At 56.9% G+C, this 14,890-nt stretch overlaps 1 protein-coding gene across 10 annotated transcripts in view; it reads left to right on the top strand.

Moving 5' to 3' along the window:
* The window catches only part of ZBTB5 (zinc finger and BTB domain containing 5), a 60,598-nt gene extending 54,270 nt beyond the window's left edge, over positions 1-6,328 (top strand). For 5 of the 10 annotated variants that reach the window (XM_082074739.1, XM_082074737.1, XM_082074735.1 and 2 more), the window contains one exon: positions 2,274-6,328. In XM_082074739.1, coding sequence (XP_081930865.1) covers positions 2,274-4,302 — 2,029 coding nt within the window. In that variant the 3' untranslated portion in view covers positions 4,303-6,328. Of the gene's footprint in view, positions 1-493; positions 2,156-2,273 lie in introns of those variants that run through there. The other 5 variants (XM_082074743.1, XM_082074742.1, XM_082074741.1 and 2 more) reach the window with 2 other exon arrangements.
* The last annotated feature ends 8,562 nt before the right edge of the window (positions 6,329-14,890 follow it).

Genomic DNA, 14,890 nt, shown 5'->3' with positions numbered 1-14,890 from the left:
TGCCGGCCCTGCCGTGCCCACGGATGGTGTGTCCGGGAGCTGCACGTTGCCCCGTGCCGGCCCTGCCGTGCCCACGGATGGTGTGTCCGGGAGCTGCACGTTGCCCCGTGCCGGCCCTGCTGTGCCCACGGATGGTGTGTCCGGGAGCTGCACGTTGCCCCGTGCCGGCCCTGCCGTGCCCGCGGATGGCGTGTCCTGGAGCCGCGTGTTGGCCGTGCCGGCCCTGCCGTGCCCGCGGATGGCGTGTCCGGGAGCCGCGTGTTGGCCGTGCCGGCTCTGCCGTGCCCGCGGATGGCGTGTCCAGGAGCCGCGCTCGGCCCAGCCCGGCTCCCTGGCGCTGGGGTCGGTGTGGTGAGTGTGGAACGTGACCACGCGGGGTGTTGTGCGGGGATGGGGGCACACGGAGCGTGTGTTGTCTTCATTTCACAACAACAAGCCTGATCTCAGGCTGCTTGCAGAATCACTCCCAAACCCATTCAAAACAAGCGCATCCTTTATGAAAGATGGTCAAGAATGCTTCCGTGTTCCCTTGGCGTGTTGATGGTGATAACCAGGGCTGGGGAGCATTGCAGGTGTACTTTTCTGCTTCGAGCTGAGTTGCTGCCCATGGATGCTTCTAATTCTGCAGCTGCCGGCTTACATACACGTGTGTGTAAATCCACCAGTGACCGTCCATGTACTGCCTGGCTTTGTGACCTCTGCCAGTCGCTGAGCAGCAAAGGAGGTGCAGAGGCGGGGTGCAGAGCCCCGAGCTGCCATGTAGCCCGCGTGGCCGCATGCCGCTGTCCCTCCGTGGCCATGTGCCACCATCCCACTGTGGCCGTGTGCCACTGTCCCTCCATGCCTGGAGCTTGGAGCAGAAATGCTCTTTGCATTTCTGAGGCTTGACTTTTTCTGCCGATCCTTCCAGGTAAACAGCTGATCTGTGTCCACCCGGGTGAGCAGGATTCCAGAGTAATTAGCTCTGCACACCAGCAGCCGTGCTTGTTTTCCTGAGCGGCCGTGTGTCCTCGGCAGTCCCAGCCCCTGCGCTGAGCGTGGTGACACACGAGCACTCACTGTCAGGCGTGGTGCGTGGGAGCCCGCAGTGAGCTCGTACAGCGCGTCACTGCGCACGAACGCAGCACGGGGTTTGTTCACAGCGCCTGTCCCTTGAGGACGCGATCTCTACGTTGTCAGACTCACATTTGATCCCTCTTCAAAAGCATAACTCTTTCTGTGTGTCCTTCTATTTAGCGGGTTTACTGTCTTTTTGCATCACATGATAGCATGGTATTCTATTGAAAAATATGTTTGGACACAAAAATATGTGTGTCTGCCTCATACACACACCTTTCTGTTCCACAAATCTCAGACTTTGTTGGTTTGTCATGAGAAAACATATAGATATCACCAGAAGTCACCTATGTAGTCTTAATGTGACTCTACAAAGATTCGACTTGTGTTCTGCTAATGGGAATTTCAGAAAAGCACTCTGAGTTTGTCTGGTTGTCTTGTTGAGCTTCCCATAGCTTCCTCATGGACCAAAAAGGTTTGTAAGGAAGAGCAAGTGCGGAGACTGCTTTTAATGTTCACAAACTTTTCTTTCTTACTACCATTTTATTTGTTTTGTGGGAAAAACAGAGGATGCTCAGTGCATCCCAGCCGATAATTTATAGTGAATAAGAAAATTATATTGCACTTCCGATAGCTAGAGGTGGCACTTTGAGGTGGAGCCGACTGCTTGTTCCCATGCAGAAGCGTCTCCCTTCCTTTCCATGAACTCTTTTCTGTGTGAACGCAGATACTCGGATGACAGTTCTGCCCAGTAGCTGAGAAACTTTGCAGAAGGTGAAACTTGATTAAATGAGATGAGAACTATAGTTCAGACTTTTCAGTGGGAGCGGTTTATCAAATGTTGCAGTAGATGATTCACAATCAGATTTAACAAAACACAACGCACAAACAAACACAGCCATACCAGGACTAGCTGTTTTGGTTTGCACAGGAGCCGGGGAGGTGAGCTGACCTGCGCTGCTGGTCCCCGCAGAGCTGCCGGTGACATGTCTGGTGCTGAGGTGCGTGTTACACTAGACCAGCCCCATCCAGAACCCGTGTTCTCATCGCTGTCCTGCTCCGCCAGCTCACCAGCTTTGGCACTGCCCGTGAGCCTGTGGTGAATTCAGACCGGTTTTTGGTCGTCTGTGTTTTGGCTATTTTTTCGTTTTAAACCCAGTTTTGCTGTGGTCTGAATAGCGATTCTTAATATTAGTTTCTTCCGTTTTGTTTTATAGGATCATGGATTTTCCAGGACACTTTGAGCAAATCTTTCAGCAGCTCAACTACCAGAGGCTTCATGGCCAGCTTTGCGACTGCGTCATCGTGGTGGGAAACAGGCATTTCAAGGCCCACCGCTCTGTGTTGGCAGCGTGTAGCACGCATTTCCGAGCGCTGTTCACCGTAGCAGAAGGAGATCAGACTATGAACATGATTCAGCTGGACAGCGAGGTGGTGACAGCGGAAGCGTTCGCCGCTCTGATAGACATGATGTATACTTCCACACTGATGCTCGGGGAGAGCAACGTCATGGATGTCCTGCTGGCTGCTTCCCACTTACATTTGAACTCCGTCGTTAAAGCGTGCAAACACTACCTTACCACCAGGACGCTGCCCATGTCTCCGCCGAGCGACAGAGTTCAGGAGCAAAACGCGCGCATGCAGAGGTCGTTCATGCTCCAGCAGCTCGGGCTGAGCATCGTGAGCTCCGCCTTAAATTCCACGCAGAGCACCGAGGAACAGCCGAACACCATGAGCTCCTCAATGAGGAGCAACATGGAGCAGCGCGCTGCTTTCCCCATCCGTCGTCTCCACAAGCGCAAACAGTCTTCTGAGGATCGGGGCCGGCAGCGCATCAGGCCTGCCCTGGACGAGGCTGTGTCCGACGTGGCTGCGGAGAGCGGGCAGGCCGTGGTTCATTCTCGGGAAGATTTCTTCTCCCCAGACTCACTGAAGATTGTGGACAGCTCTAAGGCTGATGCGGTTGCTGACAACCCGGAGGACAATACTATTATGTTTGATCAGTCTTTCGGTGCTCAGGAAGATGCTCAAGTGCCCAGCCAGTCTGACAACAGCGCAGGAAACATTTCACAGATGTCCATGGCGTCCCAGGCAACGCAGGTGGAAACCAGCTTTGACCAGGAGCCTGCTTCTGAGAAGAACAGCTTCCCCTGCGAGAATCCAGAGGTCGGCCTGAACGAGAAGGAGCACATGCGGGTGGTGGTGAAGTCCGAGCCGCTGAGCTCCCCCGAGCCTCAGGACGAGGTGAGCGATGTCACTTCCCAAGCAGAGGGCAGCGAGTCTGTTGAAGTGGAAGGAGGAGTAGTGAGCGCGGAGAAGATAGAACTGAGTCCCGAGAGCAGCGATCGCAGCTTTTCTGACCCACAGTCCAGTACCGACAGGGTGGGAGACATCCATATTGTGGAGGTGTCAAATAACCTGGAACACAAGTCTACTTTCAGTATCTCAAATTTTCTGAATAAAAGCAGAGGTGGTGGCTTTGGTGCTGGTCAGAACAGCGATGACAACATTCCCAATACCACCAGTGACTGCAGAATGGACAGCGACGCCTCTTACCTGATGAGTCCGGAGTCGGGGCCTGCTGGTGGCCATTCGTCTGCCACCGTCTCTCATGTCGAGAACCCGTTCAGTGAGCCTGCAGACTCTCACTTTGTTAGGCCAATGCAGGATGTGATGGGTCTCCCCTGCGTACAGACTTCTGGGTACCGGGCTGTGGAGCAGTTTGGCATGGATTTTCCACGGTCGGGCTTGGGCTTGCACTCCCTGTCACGGGCAATGATGGGCTCGGTCAGAGGCGGAGCCAGCAGCTTTCCTGGGTACCGCCGCATCGCCCCCAAGATGCCGGTGGTGACCTCGGTCAGGAGCTCCCAGCTGCAGGAGAGCTCCTCCAGCTCCCAGCTCATCATGAACGGCACCGCGTCTTTCGAAAGCGGGCACCCGTCGCAGCCCGGCCCGCCGCAGCTCACCAGGGCGTCCGCCGACGTCCTCTCCAAGTGCAAGAAGGCCTTATCGGAGCACAACGTCTTGGTCGTGGAAGGCGCGCGCAAGTACGCGTGCAAGATCTGCTGCAAGACGTTCCTGACGCTGACGGACTGCAAGAAGCACATCCGCGTGCACACCGGAGAAAAGCCTTACGCCTGCCTCAAGTGCGGCAAGCGGTTCAGCCAGTCCAGCCACCTCTACAAGCACTCCAAGACCACCTGCCTGCGGTGGCAGAGCAGCAACCTGCCCAGCGCGCTGCTGTGAGCCGCGGCGCCGCGGCACGGCGTGCGCTCCGAGGCACCGCGGGGCGCGGCGCCGCGTCCGCGCTGACCCTGCGCCCGCGCTTCCCGCGGGGCGCGGACTCTCGGGTGCGACGGTGCCGCCGCGCAGAAGCCTGGTTTCTGCCGATTGGGGATATTTCTGTACTACCTCGCAGGGCTGTTGTGAGGCTGGCGCAGCCGCCGGCGCGGAGCTCGGGCGGGCGGGATGCGGTCCCAGCGCCGGCGGCTCCTTCGCAGGGCACGGGGGTAGTTATCTCACAAAGTAGCACGTTTTGAGAATCAGAAGCTGAAGTGCAAATTTCCTCTTTTTTGTTTTTTTTCTGAAGTATTTTGTAAAAGTGAAAGCATTTAAATAAATGACCTGTAAAACCAGTAGCTGCATTATGTATGGACAGTAGTGCAAGAGCTGTTTACTGTAACTAACGCAGACCGCATATCTTTAAAAAACAACTTTATTTGCACCTGTCTCACATAATGCTCTAAAATATGCTAATATTAAAAATAGTTCTAGGGTTATGAATGTATGTTTGGCTGTTTTGTAGTAAAGGACACTGTGTAATGAAGGTGCTTAAATCCAAGACAAGTAACTTTTGGACTGCCAGATGTATATATACTTTGAATACAGCAAGATCTGGATGTTGGATTTTTTTCCGTAGAAACTTGTATTAAGTGATAAGTGAAGTACTGTTTCTTGTTTGTGCTATTCTTAGCAGTATTTTAACCAGTTTGCATCTCCTGTGTTAAAATTCTATATACACAGAAGTCTGAAAAGAGCTTGTCTTTGTCTGCTTTGTTATTTTGAAGGAGAGAGATAGTTTGTGATGGCTTTTTTACTGTATATCTTGCTGTTTCCAGATGCTGATAGTCAACCTGATTCCCGTTATTGCATACGCATATTGTCCTTTTCTCACACTCTTATCTTCGGGCTTTAATTTCCTCCTCTGTACTCGCACTCACGTTCCTTCGCAGCCACGGGCTGTTCCTCAGATCGAACCCGTCAGGAATCCTCCTCATTTGCCATATTTATTTATGTCTCTCTGTAAAATGTAGTCGTCCCATCCAGTCCTTCCACTTAAAGTAGTGTCATAAATACACTTTTCCACATAAATTTAGAAAACCTAGCGTAAATTTAATTTGAAAAAAAATAGCACTGTACCCTTTGTGAAGCAGGATTCAGTGATCGTCATTCTCCAAGCGAATCGTGTAAGTCTTGTTTAAATTTCCGCCTCTCTGGTGCCGTCTGCAGCCTCTCTGTTAAGGGTGCTCGTGCGCTCACGCCGGCGCCCGGCAGCCGGGTTCTGCACAGACCTTTGCAGCAGTTGTGCTGCAGGTGCTGCTGTTTGCGCTTCCCCCTGAGTCACAGCAACAACCTTCTGCTCACACAGAAACAAACTTGGCAAACCTTCCCCTCCGTATTTTATTCTGTGTAGCACGTGTATCCCGTGTGATGATATTTGGCAGTTCCGTGGAGTTTGTGCTGCCGAATAGTCAGCCTTAAACATCTTGGACTTCTGTTCGGGTAAACGGAAAATCCCGACCCACGTAGCAGGATGAACTGTTGAAAGTGTCGAAGCACAGGAACCCAACAGTCACTGTCACACTGAAGGAAACACGGAAACCGTTCTGTACTCGGCTTCATGTGAAACACTCGTCCGCTAATGGAGAATCGTGTCTTCATCTCTAATTATGCTGCTCCACATCAAAAATGCCAAATGTCTGTCAACGTGCCGATGGCACCTTGAGCGTCCAAGGGGAACAGGAACACGGAAACGTCGCGAACGGTTGGATTGATTCCTTTCAAGTGCTGAGGTTTTGTTATAGCATTTATTTAATGGTCATATTCTGGCTCTTGATTTTATAAGCATTAAGGAAACGTGCTGCATTTTTGTAAAGTGTTAGGATATGCCACATTTTGTTTGGTAATAATTTTGATATCGGGACTAACAGCATTGAGCTACACTAAACAATCTCACTGAAACATCAATAAAATGCAGTATTTTGTACTTTGATATTTTCTTGTGTTGCCTTATTAGTAACATTCTGACTGTTTCATCTTCCTTGCATTTCTAATGTTTTGGTTTTAAAATAGGGGTTTTTTTACATTTTCTATTTGTTTCCTATTGCACATGTGAATTCCTCGAATTCGTGTGATGCATTAGGAATAAAGCATCTGTGTGAGAGCACTGGAGTAACTGAGAACTCATATGAGCAGGTAACCGTATTTTAACCGGACTTTCGATCTCTTTTTATAAACATTTTCACGTCATTGTGAAATACCAGACCTTGTGCAGGAGGACTTATTTCTTCGTTCTTTAAGAAGTAATGCCACTTGCAGTGTTTCCGGCACCATCAGCTTTAAGTTCGGTTACCAGCTGGTGTCCGGGGAGCCCGCGTCCCCTCGCTGCCGCCCCCGTCCTGCAGTGTGGAGCAAACCTGGGGACGCCTCTGCCGCGTCCCCTGCGGGGCACGCGGGTGTCCTGGTGACGGTGTCCGCGGGCTCGGCGCCCCGGCTGCGCGCCCGGGCCGCGCGTTGCGAGCGCTGCAGGGAGGTCTGTGGAGGTGTCAGTGTGTTGGTATTGTGGAACTTCTGGAAATAAACCCTGCGCGTCTGTGCTGCCGCGTCTGGCTCCATTTACTGGTTTATGCTATCCCGGTGTCTTTGCCAACAGCGTATGGTGGGTTGACTGAACAATGCTTGTGCATTAGATGGTCGGGCTCCGTGTGTTACGTGATCGCTGTGCGTGTTCTGTCCGGGAGGCCATCGCCCTGTGCTGCCCGCGTCCCCCCCAGCCTCGGGGGCTTTGCCGGTGATGGACCCATGATGGTTCGTTTGCCTTGATCTCAAAGTGCAAAATTAAGGCAACCAAAATGCCAAGGGGTCATAATTCAATCAAACAATGTTATGTTATTATTTTTGCCCGTAAAGCGGCACGCGATAGAGAAAGAGGAGAAAATGGAAAGAAAAAAAGGGGAAGGAGGATTCCCACGGGTCCAAAGGTGTCCCTGTGGTCCTGGGTCCCAAACAGCATCCTGTCGGTCCTCCGTTGTGGTCCCTGATCCTCTGGTGGGAGATCTCTACAGTGCTCCGTGGGGAACCATCTTTTATGCTTCTTCCACCCCCTCACTCCCATGGGTCGAGGCCAATCTCCGCCTTTGTTTCACAATCCAGGCTTAACTGCGCAGGCCCAAAGAGTCCCCGCTTTGCTTGCCAGAGCCCACCTGCGCCTGCGCTGCCCGCGGTCGGGGGTCTCTTCGTGTCCGCTGGGTGACCTCAGCACCCTCTGTGAGCCTCTGCTCACGCTCCTCTTCATCGGCCCAGCAGCAGGGAGCTGGGGCGAGTCTGGCGGAGCAGCAGGTGAGGTCCGGCTCCCGGACAGGGCTCCGTTCCTGCAGCCCGGGTGCGGAGTCCCGCACAACGGGCCTCTCAGGCCTCTCTCCGAGTCCCTGCACAGCTCTATCGGGACACCTGTTCTCCGGGTCCCTGCACAGTTCTATCGGGACACCTGTTCTCCGAGTCCCTGTACAGTTCTATCAGGACACCTGTTCTCCAAGTCCCTGCACAGCTCTATCGGGACACCTGTTCTCCGGGTCCCTGTACAGTTCTATCGGGACACCTGTTCTCCGAGTCCCTGCACAGTTCTATCGGGACACCTGTTCTCCGGGTCCCTGATGGCGATGTTGAGCAAACGCTGTTCTTTGTGCTGACTCCTGCGGGCGGTGGGACGACAGGCCCCCCCAGCGTGGCGGGTCCGTGTGGAGCAGGGCGGGCTCTGGCAGGACGGCGCTGTCCCGCCATGGCTCCGGGAGCGGCGCTGTCCCCGCGGGACGCGGCCACACGTCCCCGCAGCGGCGCTGGTCAGGCTTGGGTGGTTTGGTGGCCCGTGGAGCCACCGCCTGCCCGCTGGGCTGTGTCACCACCTCTGGAGGTGCCGCTGGAGATGTCGCGGTGCCCCGCGCTGCCGGGCCGGTGCGGGATCCTGCTCCTGCAGCCCCCTGGGAAGGGACGTGTCGTCTGCATCGCCCACACAGACAGGGGCTGGAGAGCCTCGGGGTTCCGGGAGCGTCCCCACTTGTGCGTGGACATGGCTGATGTTTCCTCGTCTTGTGCTGCGCGTGTGCTTGTGCTGGCGACCGAGCGAGGATACCCGGCTGGGTAATGGCACCATCACTGGCAACAACACCTGAGTGCCCATCAGTGACCTTCCAGGGCTGCAGTGCAAGGCACCCAGCAGGATGGTTTGGCGGCTCGTCTGATAAAATGTCTTAGTGCTGATGAGACTAAATTGCGTGACATGACAGCATAATTCATGTCTTGAGTAGACATCGGGGTAGTTAAACAGATGTTTTAAAGGCACAAAAGGAGCAGTCTCCAATTTAAATGCTATGTTGTGCTCTTTTAGTTTTTCTTAATAACATGAAAATAAATGCAGTCTGGAGCTTCCTATAAAAAGGAACAACTGAACCAACGTGCACTGTCAGCGGCAGAGCTGCACGTCTGCACTGCGTCTGTGTGTCCGAGGGGCCCCTGCTTGGCTGGTCCTTGTGTCACTTACGCTACGGAATTACTTTTACAGACTCGCTGTTTGTGCCAGAGAAAACAGTTTTGGAAAGATTGTGGCAAAGTTTCCCTTGGAAAACTGGTGGAGAGAGTGGGCTGTGTGCTCTGTCCTCTGCGGGCACCGCGCGGGTCACCAGGATGGTCACCCCCGGGTCAGCCCACGAGCACCCCTGCTCGTGATCCAGCCCGCGAAACGCTGCGACCGCAACAGGAGCCCCTGCTGGTCTGTCCCTGGCGATGGTTCAGACGTTGGTAGGATCTCCGTCTGCCGGACCGCTCCAGCGAACACGCTCACTTCTGGGGCAGTTCAGCCACGCTTACCGCTGGTGTTCCGTGGTCGGCTGGCCCCTGAGCAAGGGGCGCGATGGTCGCTGGTCCCGCAGCCGCCAGCCCCGCTCTGCGGGACGGCTGCGCCGCTCCCGTTGTGCGCGGTGACACGCGCCCCCGTCCCCGCGGCGCGTGTGCGCGGAGCCCCCGCGTGCACGGCACCGTCCGCAAACCGCCACCGGCGCCAGAAAGGCACCGGCAAAGGGGTTATTGCTCCGCATGCCAGCCTGCGGAGAAATGATTGTTCTTCACTCATGAACAGTTTTGCTCCTGGTAGAACACCCTCTTCATAACAAGTTATTATCATTTACTGAAATTATTTTAATATCCACATGACATCTGTAAAATCCACAGCCCCTTGTCATTGTTGCTTCCTGAATTCCTCGTGGGAACGCTGCTGTGACGTCTGCGGCCCCGCTCCCTGCCCGGGACAGCGCTGCCGGTCACTGTGCCGCCTGTCACCGCACCGCCAGTCACAGCGCTGCCGGTCGCCGTGCCGCCTGTCGCCGCACCGCCAGTCACCGCGCTGCCAGTCACCGTGCCGCCTGTCACCGCACCGCCAGTCACAGCGCTGCCGGTCACCGTGCCGCCTGTCACTGCACCGCCAGTCACAGCGCTGCCGGTCACCGTGCCGCCTGTCACCGCACCGCCAGTCACAGCGCTGCCGGTCACCGTGCCGCCTGTCACCGCACCGCCAGTCACAGCGCTGCCGGTCGCCGTGCCGCCTGTCACTGCACCGCCAGTCACAGCGCTGCCGGTCACCGCACCGCTGGTCACCACGCTGCCAGTCCCTGTGCTGCCGGTGACTGCGCCACCGGTCCCCATGCTGCCTGTCACCGCGCCGCCTGTTCCGCTGCGGGGGCACAGGGTCTGGGCTCGTGGCTGCTGGCGCAGAGCGTGCCCAGGACCCACCGAGCACGAGACCCCGTTGGAGTCTGACCGGCCGCGCTCACACCTCCTGAGAGCCGCGTGTTCCTCTAAGCAGGGGCAGAGAGACAAGGTTAACATGTTATCATTTATAGTTCCTTAAGTATTTTTAGAAACCCAAATCTTCTCAGTAATGGCACGCTGACGATTCTGTGCCTGGCCGAGCAAAATGATGGACAGCGGCAGAAGGTACTCGAAGAAATTCCAAGATGCAGCACCTGAAATGTCCTTCGGTGACTCCGGCAGCCTCATTTACAGGCTTGCGGCTATTTCTTAATATACTCAAGAAATCCCATACAAGTGATCAGATACCCACTCATTTATTCTTAACTATTTCTTACATCATTAGACATCACAATAACCTCTCAAATATCCTTCAGCATTGGAGTAGCCAATACCAGAATCTTTACTGTCAGAAGATTTGGCTGCAGGGCTGGGCAGGGGAGAACCTGATGGATTCAGCAAGGGCCAGTGTGGGGTCCTGCCCGTGGGGAGGAACAGCCCCCCAACCAGCACAGGTTGGGTGACCTGCTGGAGGCAGCTCTGCAGAGAAGGACCTGGGAGCTCTGGGGACAACAGGGTGAGCGTGAGTCACCAACGTGCCCTGTGGCCAAGAGGCCAACGGGAGCTGGGGTGTGTGAGGAAGAGTGTGGGCAGCAGGTCAGGGAGGTTGTTCCTCCCCTCTGCTCTGCCTGGGGAGGCCCCATCTGCAGAACTGGGGCCAGTGCTGGGCTCCCCAGGTCAAGAGGGACAAGGAACCACTGCAGAGAGTCCAGGGAGGGACACGGAGATGCTGAGGGGTCTGGAGCATCTTTGTGTGAGGAGACACTGAGAGAGCTGGGGCTGCGGAGTGGAGAAGAGAAGCTGAGAGGGATGTTATCGATGATCAGTGTGTCAGGGTGGTGTCAGGATGGAGCAGACTCTGTTCAGTGGTGCCCAAGGCCAGGGTGAGGGGCAGCGGGCACAGACTGAAGCACAGGAGGCTCCATGTGAACACGAGCAGAACCTTGTTTGCTGGAGGTGCCAGAGCCTGGCCCAGGCTGCCCAGAGCGGGTGTGGAGTCTCCTTCTGTGAGCCATTGCAGCCCCTGGGATCCTGTGTGATCTGCTGTGACCCTGCGGGAGCAGGGGGGGCTGGGGACACACAGGGGTCACTAACAGCCTGGGGTGCTGTGAAAACCAACAGGTCTCAAAAATACAGACCAGCAAAACAACTTCCCAGGCGTGCGCCGTGTGATACAGCCGGTATCACAACAAAGTCAATCCTCTGATTTCTGTTACGTCAGTTGGAAACTTCCCAGGCAGTTGAGATTGGGAGCCCACTCCCCATGCACCACCACAGCCGTAAACCTCCCCTGGTCAGCACGGGCCTCATCAGAATCTTCCCGACACTTTCTGCTGCTGGTGGGCAGCATGCAGTGATCAGCAAGGCTTTGAGCCAAAACATATTGATAAACATGTCAGACACTCTTCGAAGCACAAAGCAAAGGTCTTCCTTTAACTAGCCAGCATCAATAACTAATTAATGAACATCTTCCAGTAGCTATTATTGCTATGAGAGTGTATGGTTCATTTAACATCAAGAGAGATTCAAGCCGAGAATTCAGCACGAAGAGCCCTTGCCCTGGTCAGAAAGGGAAGGACGGAGCGCACTGGATTCCAGCACCGTCTCCGTGTTTGAGCTCGGCGGAGGACGCTGGCGGGCGTTCGGACGCCGCGCGGCTCCCTGCCCGGCCGGCACAGGACGGGGTGCAGACCGCGGGACTGTGCTGCTCCCGCAGGGTCGGACTCGTGCGTTCTCCTTCACCCTGGCCAGAGACCTCCCTGTGCTGCACAGCAACGGACGGTGAATTGCGCAGTTCAGGCGCGTTTCGGGTGACTGTCCTGGGCTTCCCTCCAGCGGCTGTTCTCCGTCCATCGTCCGTCCGTCCGGCTGCAGCACTGTTCCCGCCGCCCTCGCTCGCCCGGCCCGTCTCGCTGTGTGGGGAGCGGTGACGCTGGAAGCCACGTTGGGGGGGCCAGGCTGTGTGCCCCCACGGGACAAGGCACAAGGCTCTTCCTTCCCCCGCCCTGGCACCGAGAGCCCCCCCGGGGCTGCCGAGGGGCTGCGGGCAGCGCGGGGGAGCCCCGAGCAGCTCCCGAGCTGCACTGAGACGCCTCCACTCCCCCTCCCCTGCGCCCCCGTCTCAGAGAAGCTCCGGTTTCCACCCGTCCAGCAGCTGAGGCTCCGTGTTGATCTTTTTCTCACCGCAAAGTCCAGGGGCGCGGGCAGCGCTCGCCGAGAGCTGGAGCCTGATGGGCAGCGCTGGGGGACCCGGGGCGCTCATCCTGCAGAACGGGGGCTGAGCGCCGTTTCCACGCCATGCGGCAGGGACACCGCGTGGCCGTGACCGGCAGGTCTGTGACAGCTCCACCGGCGCCAGTGGGATGCAGGGATGGGGACATGGCCGGGCTGGCCCGTGTCCCGAGCAGCCTGGCCAGCGCCGGGCAGGGCTGGGCCACCGGACCCCCATCCCGGCCCCCACCAGCCCACAGCCTGTGCTCGCCAAGGCCTCCCCACCGCCCTGCAGAGGCAGAACACGAAAAGAAGTGAAATTGAGCTGGCTTCATACGTGTGTTCATACACGGGGAACACAAACCCACAGATGTGTCCAGCTGTGGCTGTCGCTGCAGGACTGGGCCCAGGACACATCTCTGGTACAACTCCAGTGAAGTAACGTGACTAATGTGTTTAACACACTTGGCTGATGATTTCAAAATGCCACAATCCTATACATCGAAGCACAGAATCATAGAATCATTTCAGTTGGAGGAGACCCTCAGGATCATCAAGTCCAACCATAACCCAGCCTAACTCCAGCACTAAACCATGGCCCTGAGGACCTCATCTAAACACTTTTGAACCCCTCCAGGGATGGTGACTCCAGCACTGCCCCGGGCAGCCTGTTCATCACATCTTTGCCTTTCATTATGAAGATCCCAGCCGGGTGTTTGCTGTCTGGTGACCTTTTCAGAACGGCTCCCCAGGCGCTGGCTGCACAGGATGGGAATTGCTGGACTAGACCACGGGAGCACCGGTGGCTCCAACCAGCCAGGACTCCCCAGGACGCCAAAGGGCTCAGTCCCAGCAGGGCAAGAGCCGCCCCCTGAGCTGGGCTTGCTCGCGGTGGCCCGGGAAGCACTGGACCTGCTGCGGGGGTCCGAGGGGACCTCCCCTGCCGAGCAAGCGCCCGAGGAAGCGGGCAGTGCTGGGACAGGGTTCCGCTCACTCCTTGCTCTTGGGAAGAAAACTTCGCAAGCTCACAGCCAAGTCCCCCCTGAATAAATTGAGGAGCGAGCTGCTCCCGCCCTCGGGCGCATGACGGGTGCTGCGATGTACGCGCTCGCCGGGCACATCCCGCTGCAGAGGGAAGGTGGGCATCCCCGAAAACCTGCAGGTGTCCTCCCCAACCCCTCCCAAGGTGCCTGGGGTCACACCCAACACGCACGCGTTCCAAGCGGGATTTCTGACAAGCTTTAAACGTGTTAAATGGCTCCTACCTGCAACACCGCAGCCGCTCCTCCGTTTCGGGAAGGCGCGGTGCCCTCGGGCACGCGGTCCTCCCGTGGGCACGGCCGGCGGCGCGGAGCAGCGGCCCGGGAGCCGCCCGCTGTGTCCCCAGCGGAGCAGCCGCTTGCTGGGGAGCGCGGGCAGGGAGAGGCGGTTCCACGCCGTGCACACGAGCGGAACAGTCGCCGCAGCAGAGATGGAGCCCCCGGAGCCCCCGGAACGTGCTCACCCGAGCTCTCCGGCAGCCGGAGCCCTGGCAGCCGCTCCGGTGGCCCTTGGCGCTCACACGTGTCGCTGCCCGCCCGGGGAGCAGCTGAGGCCAGAGCCCGGGGGGCTGCGCAGCCTCCCCGCCCCAAGGCCTGTTTGCAATGCGCTTCAGAGCCAGGTGCGGGTACAGAAGGCAGACCTGGAGATGCCAGGGGAGCCATGCAAGCCTTTTTCTGCTTCTCTTTAGACACCTGAAGAACTGAAATGTTGTGCCTGGGTGCCAGTTCAACAATGGACACACGGTTGGCAGTGGGCTGGCAGCAGCTCCCCCGGCAGCCGTGTCCTTGCACCGACCAGGAACCCCCGTGTCCTGGGGTCCCACGCTGACACCCCACGCCTGGATTCGAGGACAGACACTGCAGTGGCAGCTCCTTATGGTGCGACACGCTGGCTTGCAAAGCACAAACCAGCCCCCACGCTGCATGTGTCTTCTGAATTGGGGCCAAACACCATCCAGTGCCCGCTGTGACACAGAACCACAGATGGTTTGTGTTTGAGGGCCCTCCCCAGCTCCCCAGCCCCCCTGCCATGACAGGGACACCTTCACCAGCTCAGGGTGCTCAGAGCCCGTCCAGCCTGGCCTGGGATGTCTCAGGGATGGTTCAGCCACCACCTCTCTGGGTACCTGGCACAGGCTCTCACCACCCTCAGGGGCAACAATTCCTTCCTCATGTCCGGCCTGGATCTCCCTCCTTTAGTTTAAACCATCACCCTTGTCCTGTCACAACAGCCCCTGCTCTAAAGTCTGTCCCATCTTTCTCATGGGCCCCTTTTAAGCACTGAAAGGTGCACTAAGGTGTCCCGGAGCTTCTCTTCTCCAGCTGAACAGCCCAGCTCTCTCCCCTGTCCCCAGCAGAGCTGTTCCAGCCTCGGGTCATTCCTGGGGCTGCTCTGGCCCCTCTCCAGCAGGTCCGTGTCTGTTCTGCGCCGTGGGACCTGCAGC

This window comes from Streptopelia decaocto, assembly GCF_964273445.1.
Source record: "Streptopelia decaocto genome assembly, chromosome: Z".
Classification (NCBI taxonomy): Eukaryota; Metazoa; Chordata; class Aves; order Columbiformes; family Columbidae; genus Streptopelia; species Streptopelia decaocto.
Note: the sequence above shows the minus strand (reverse complement) of the source record. Positions and strands in the feature narration are given on the sequence as shown.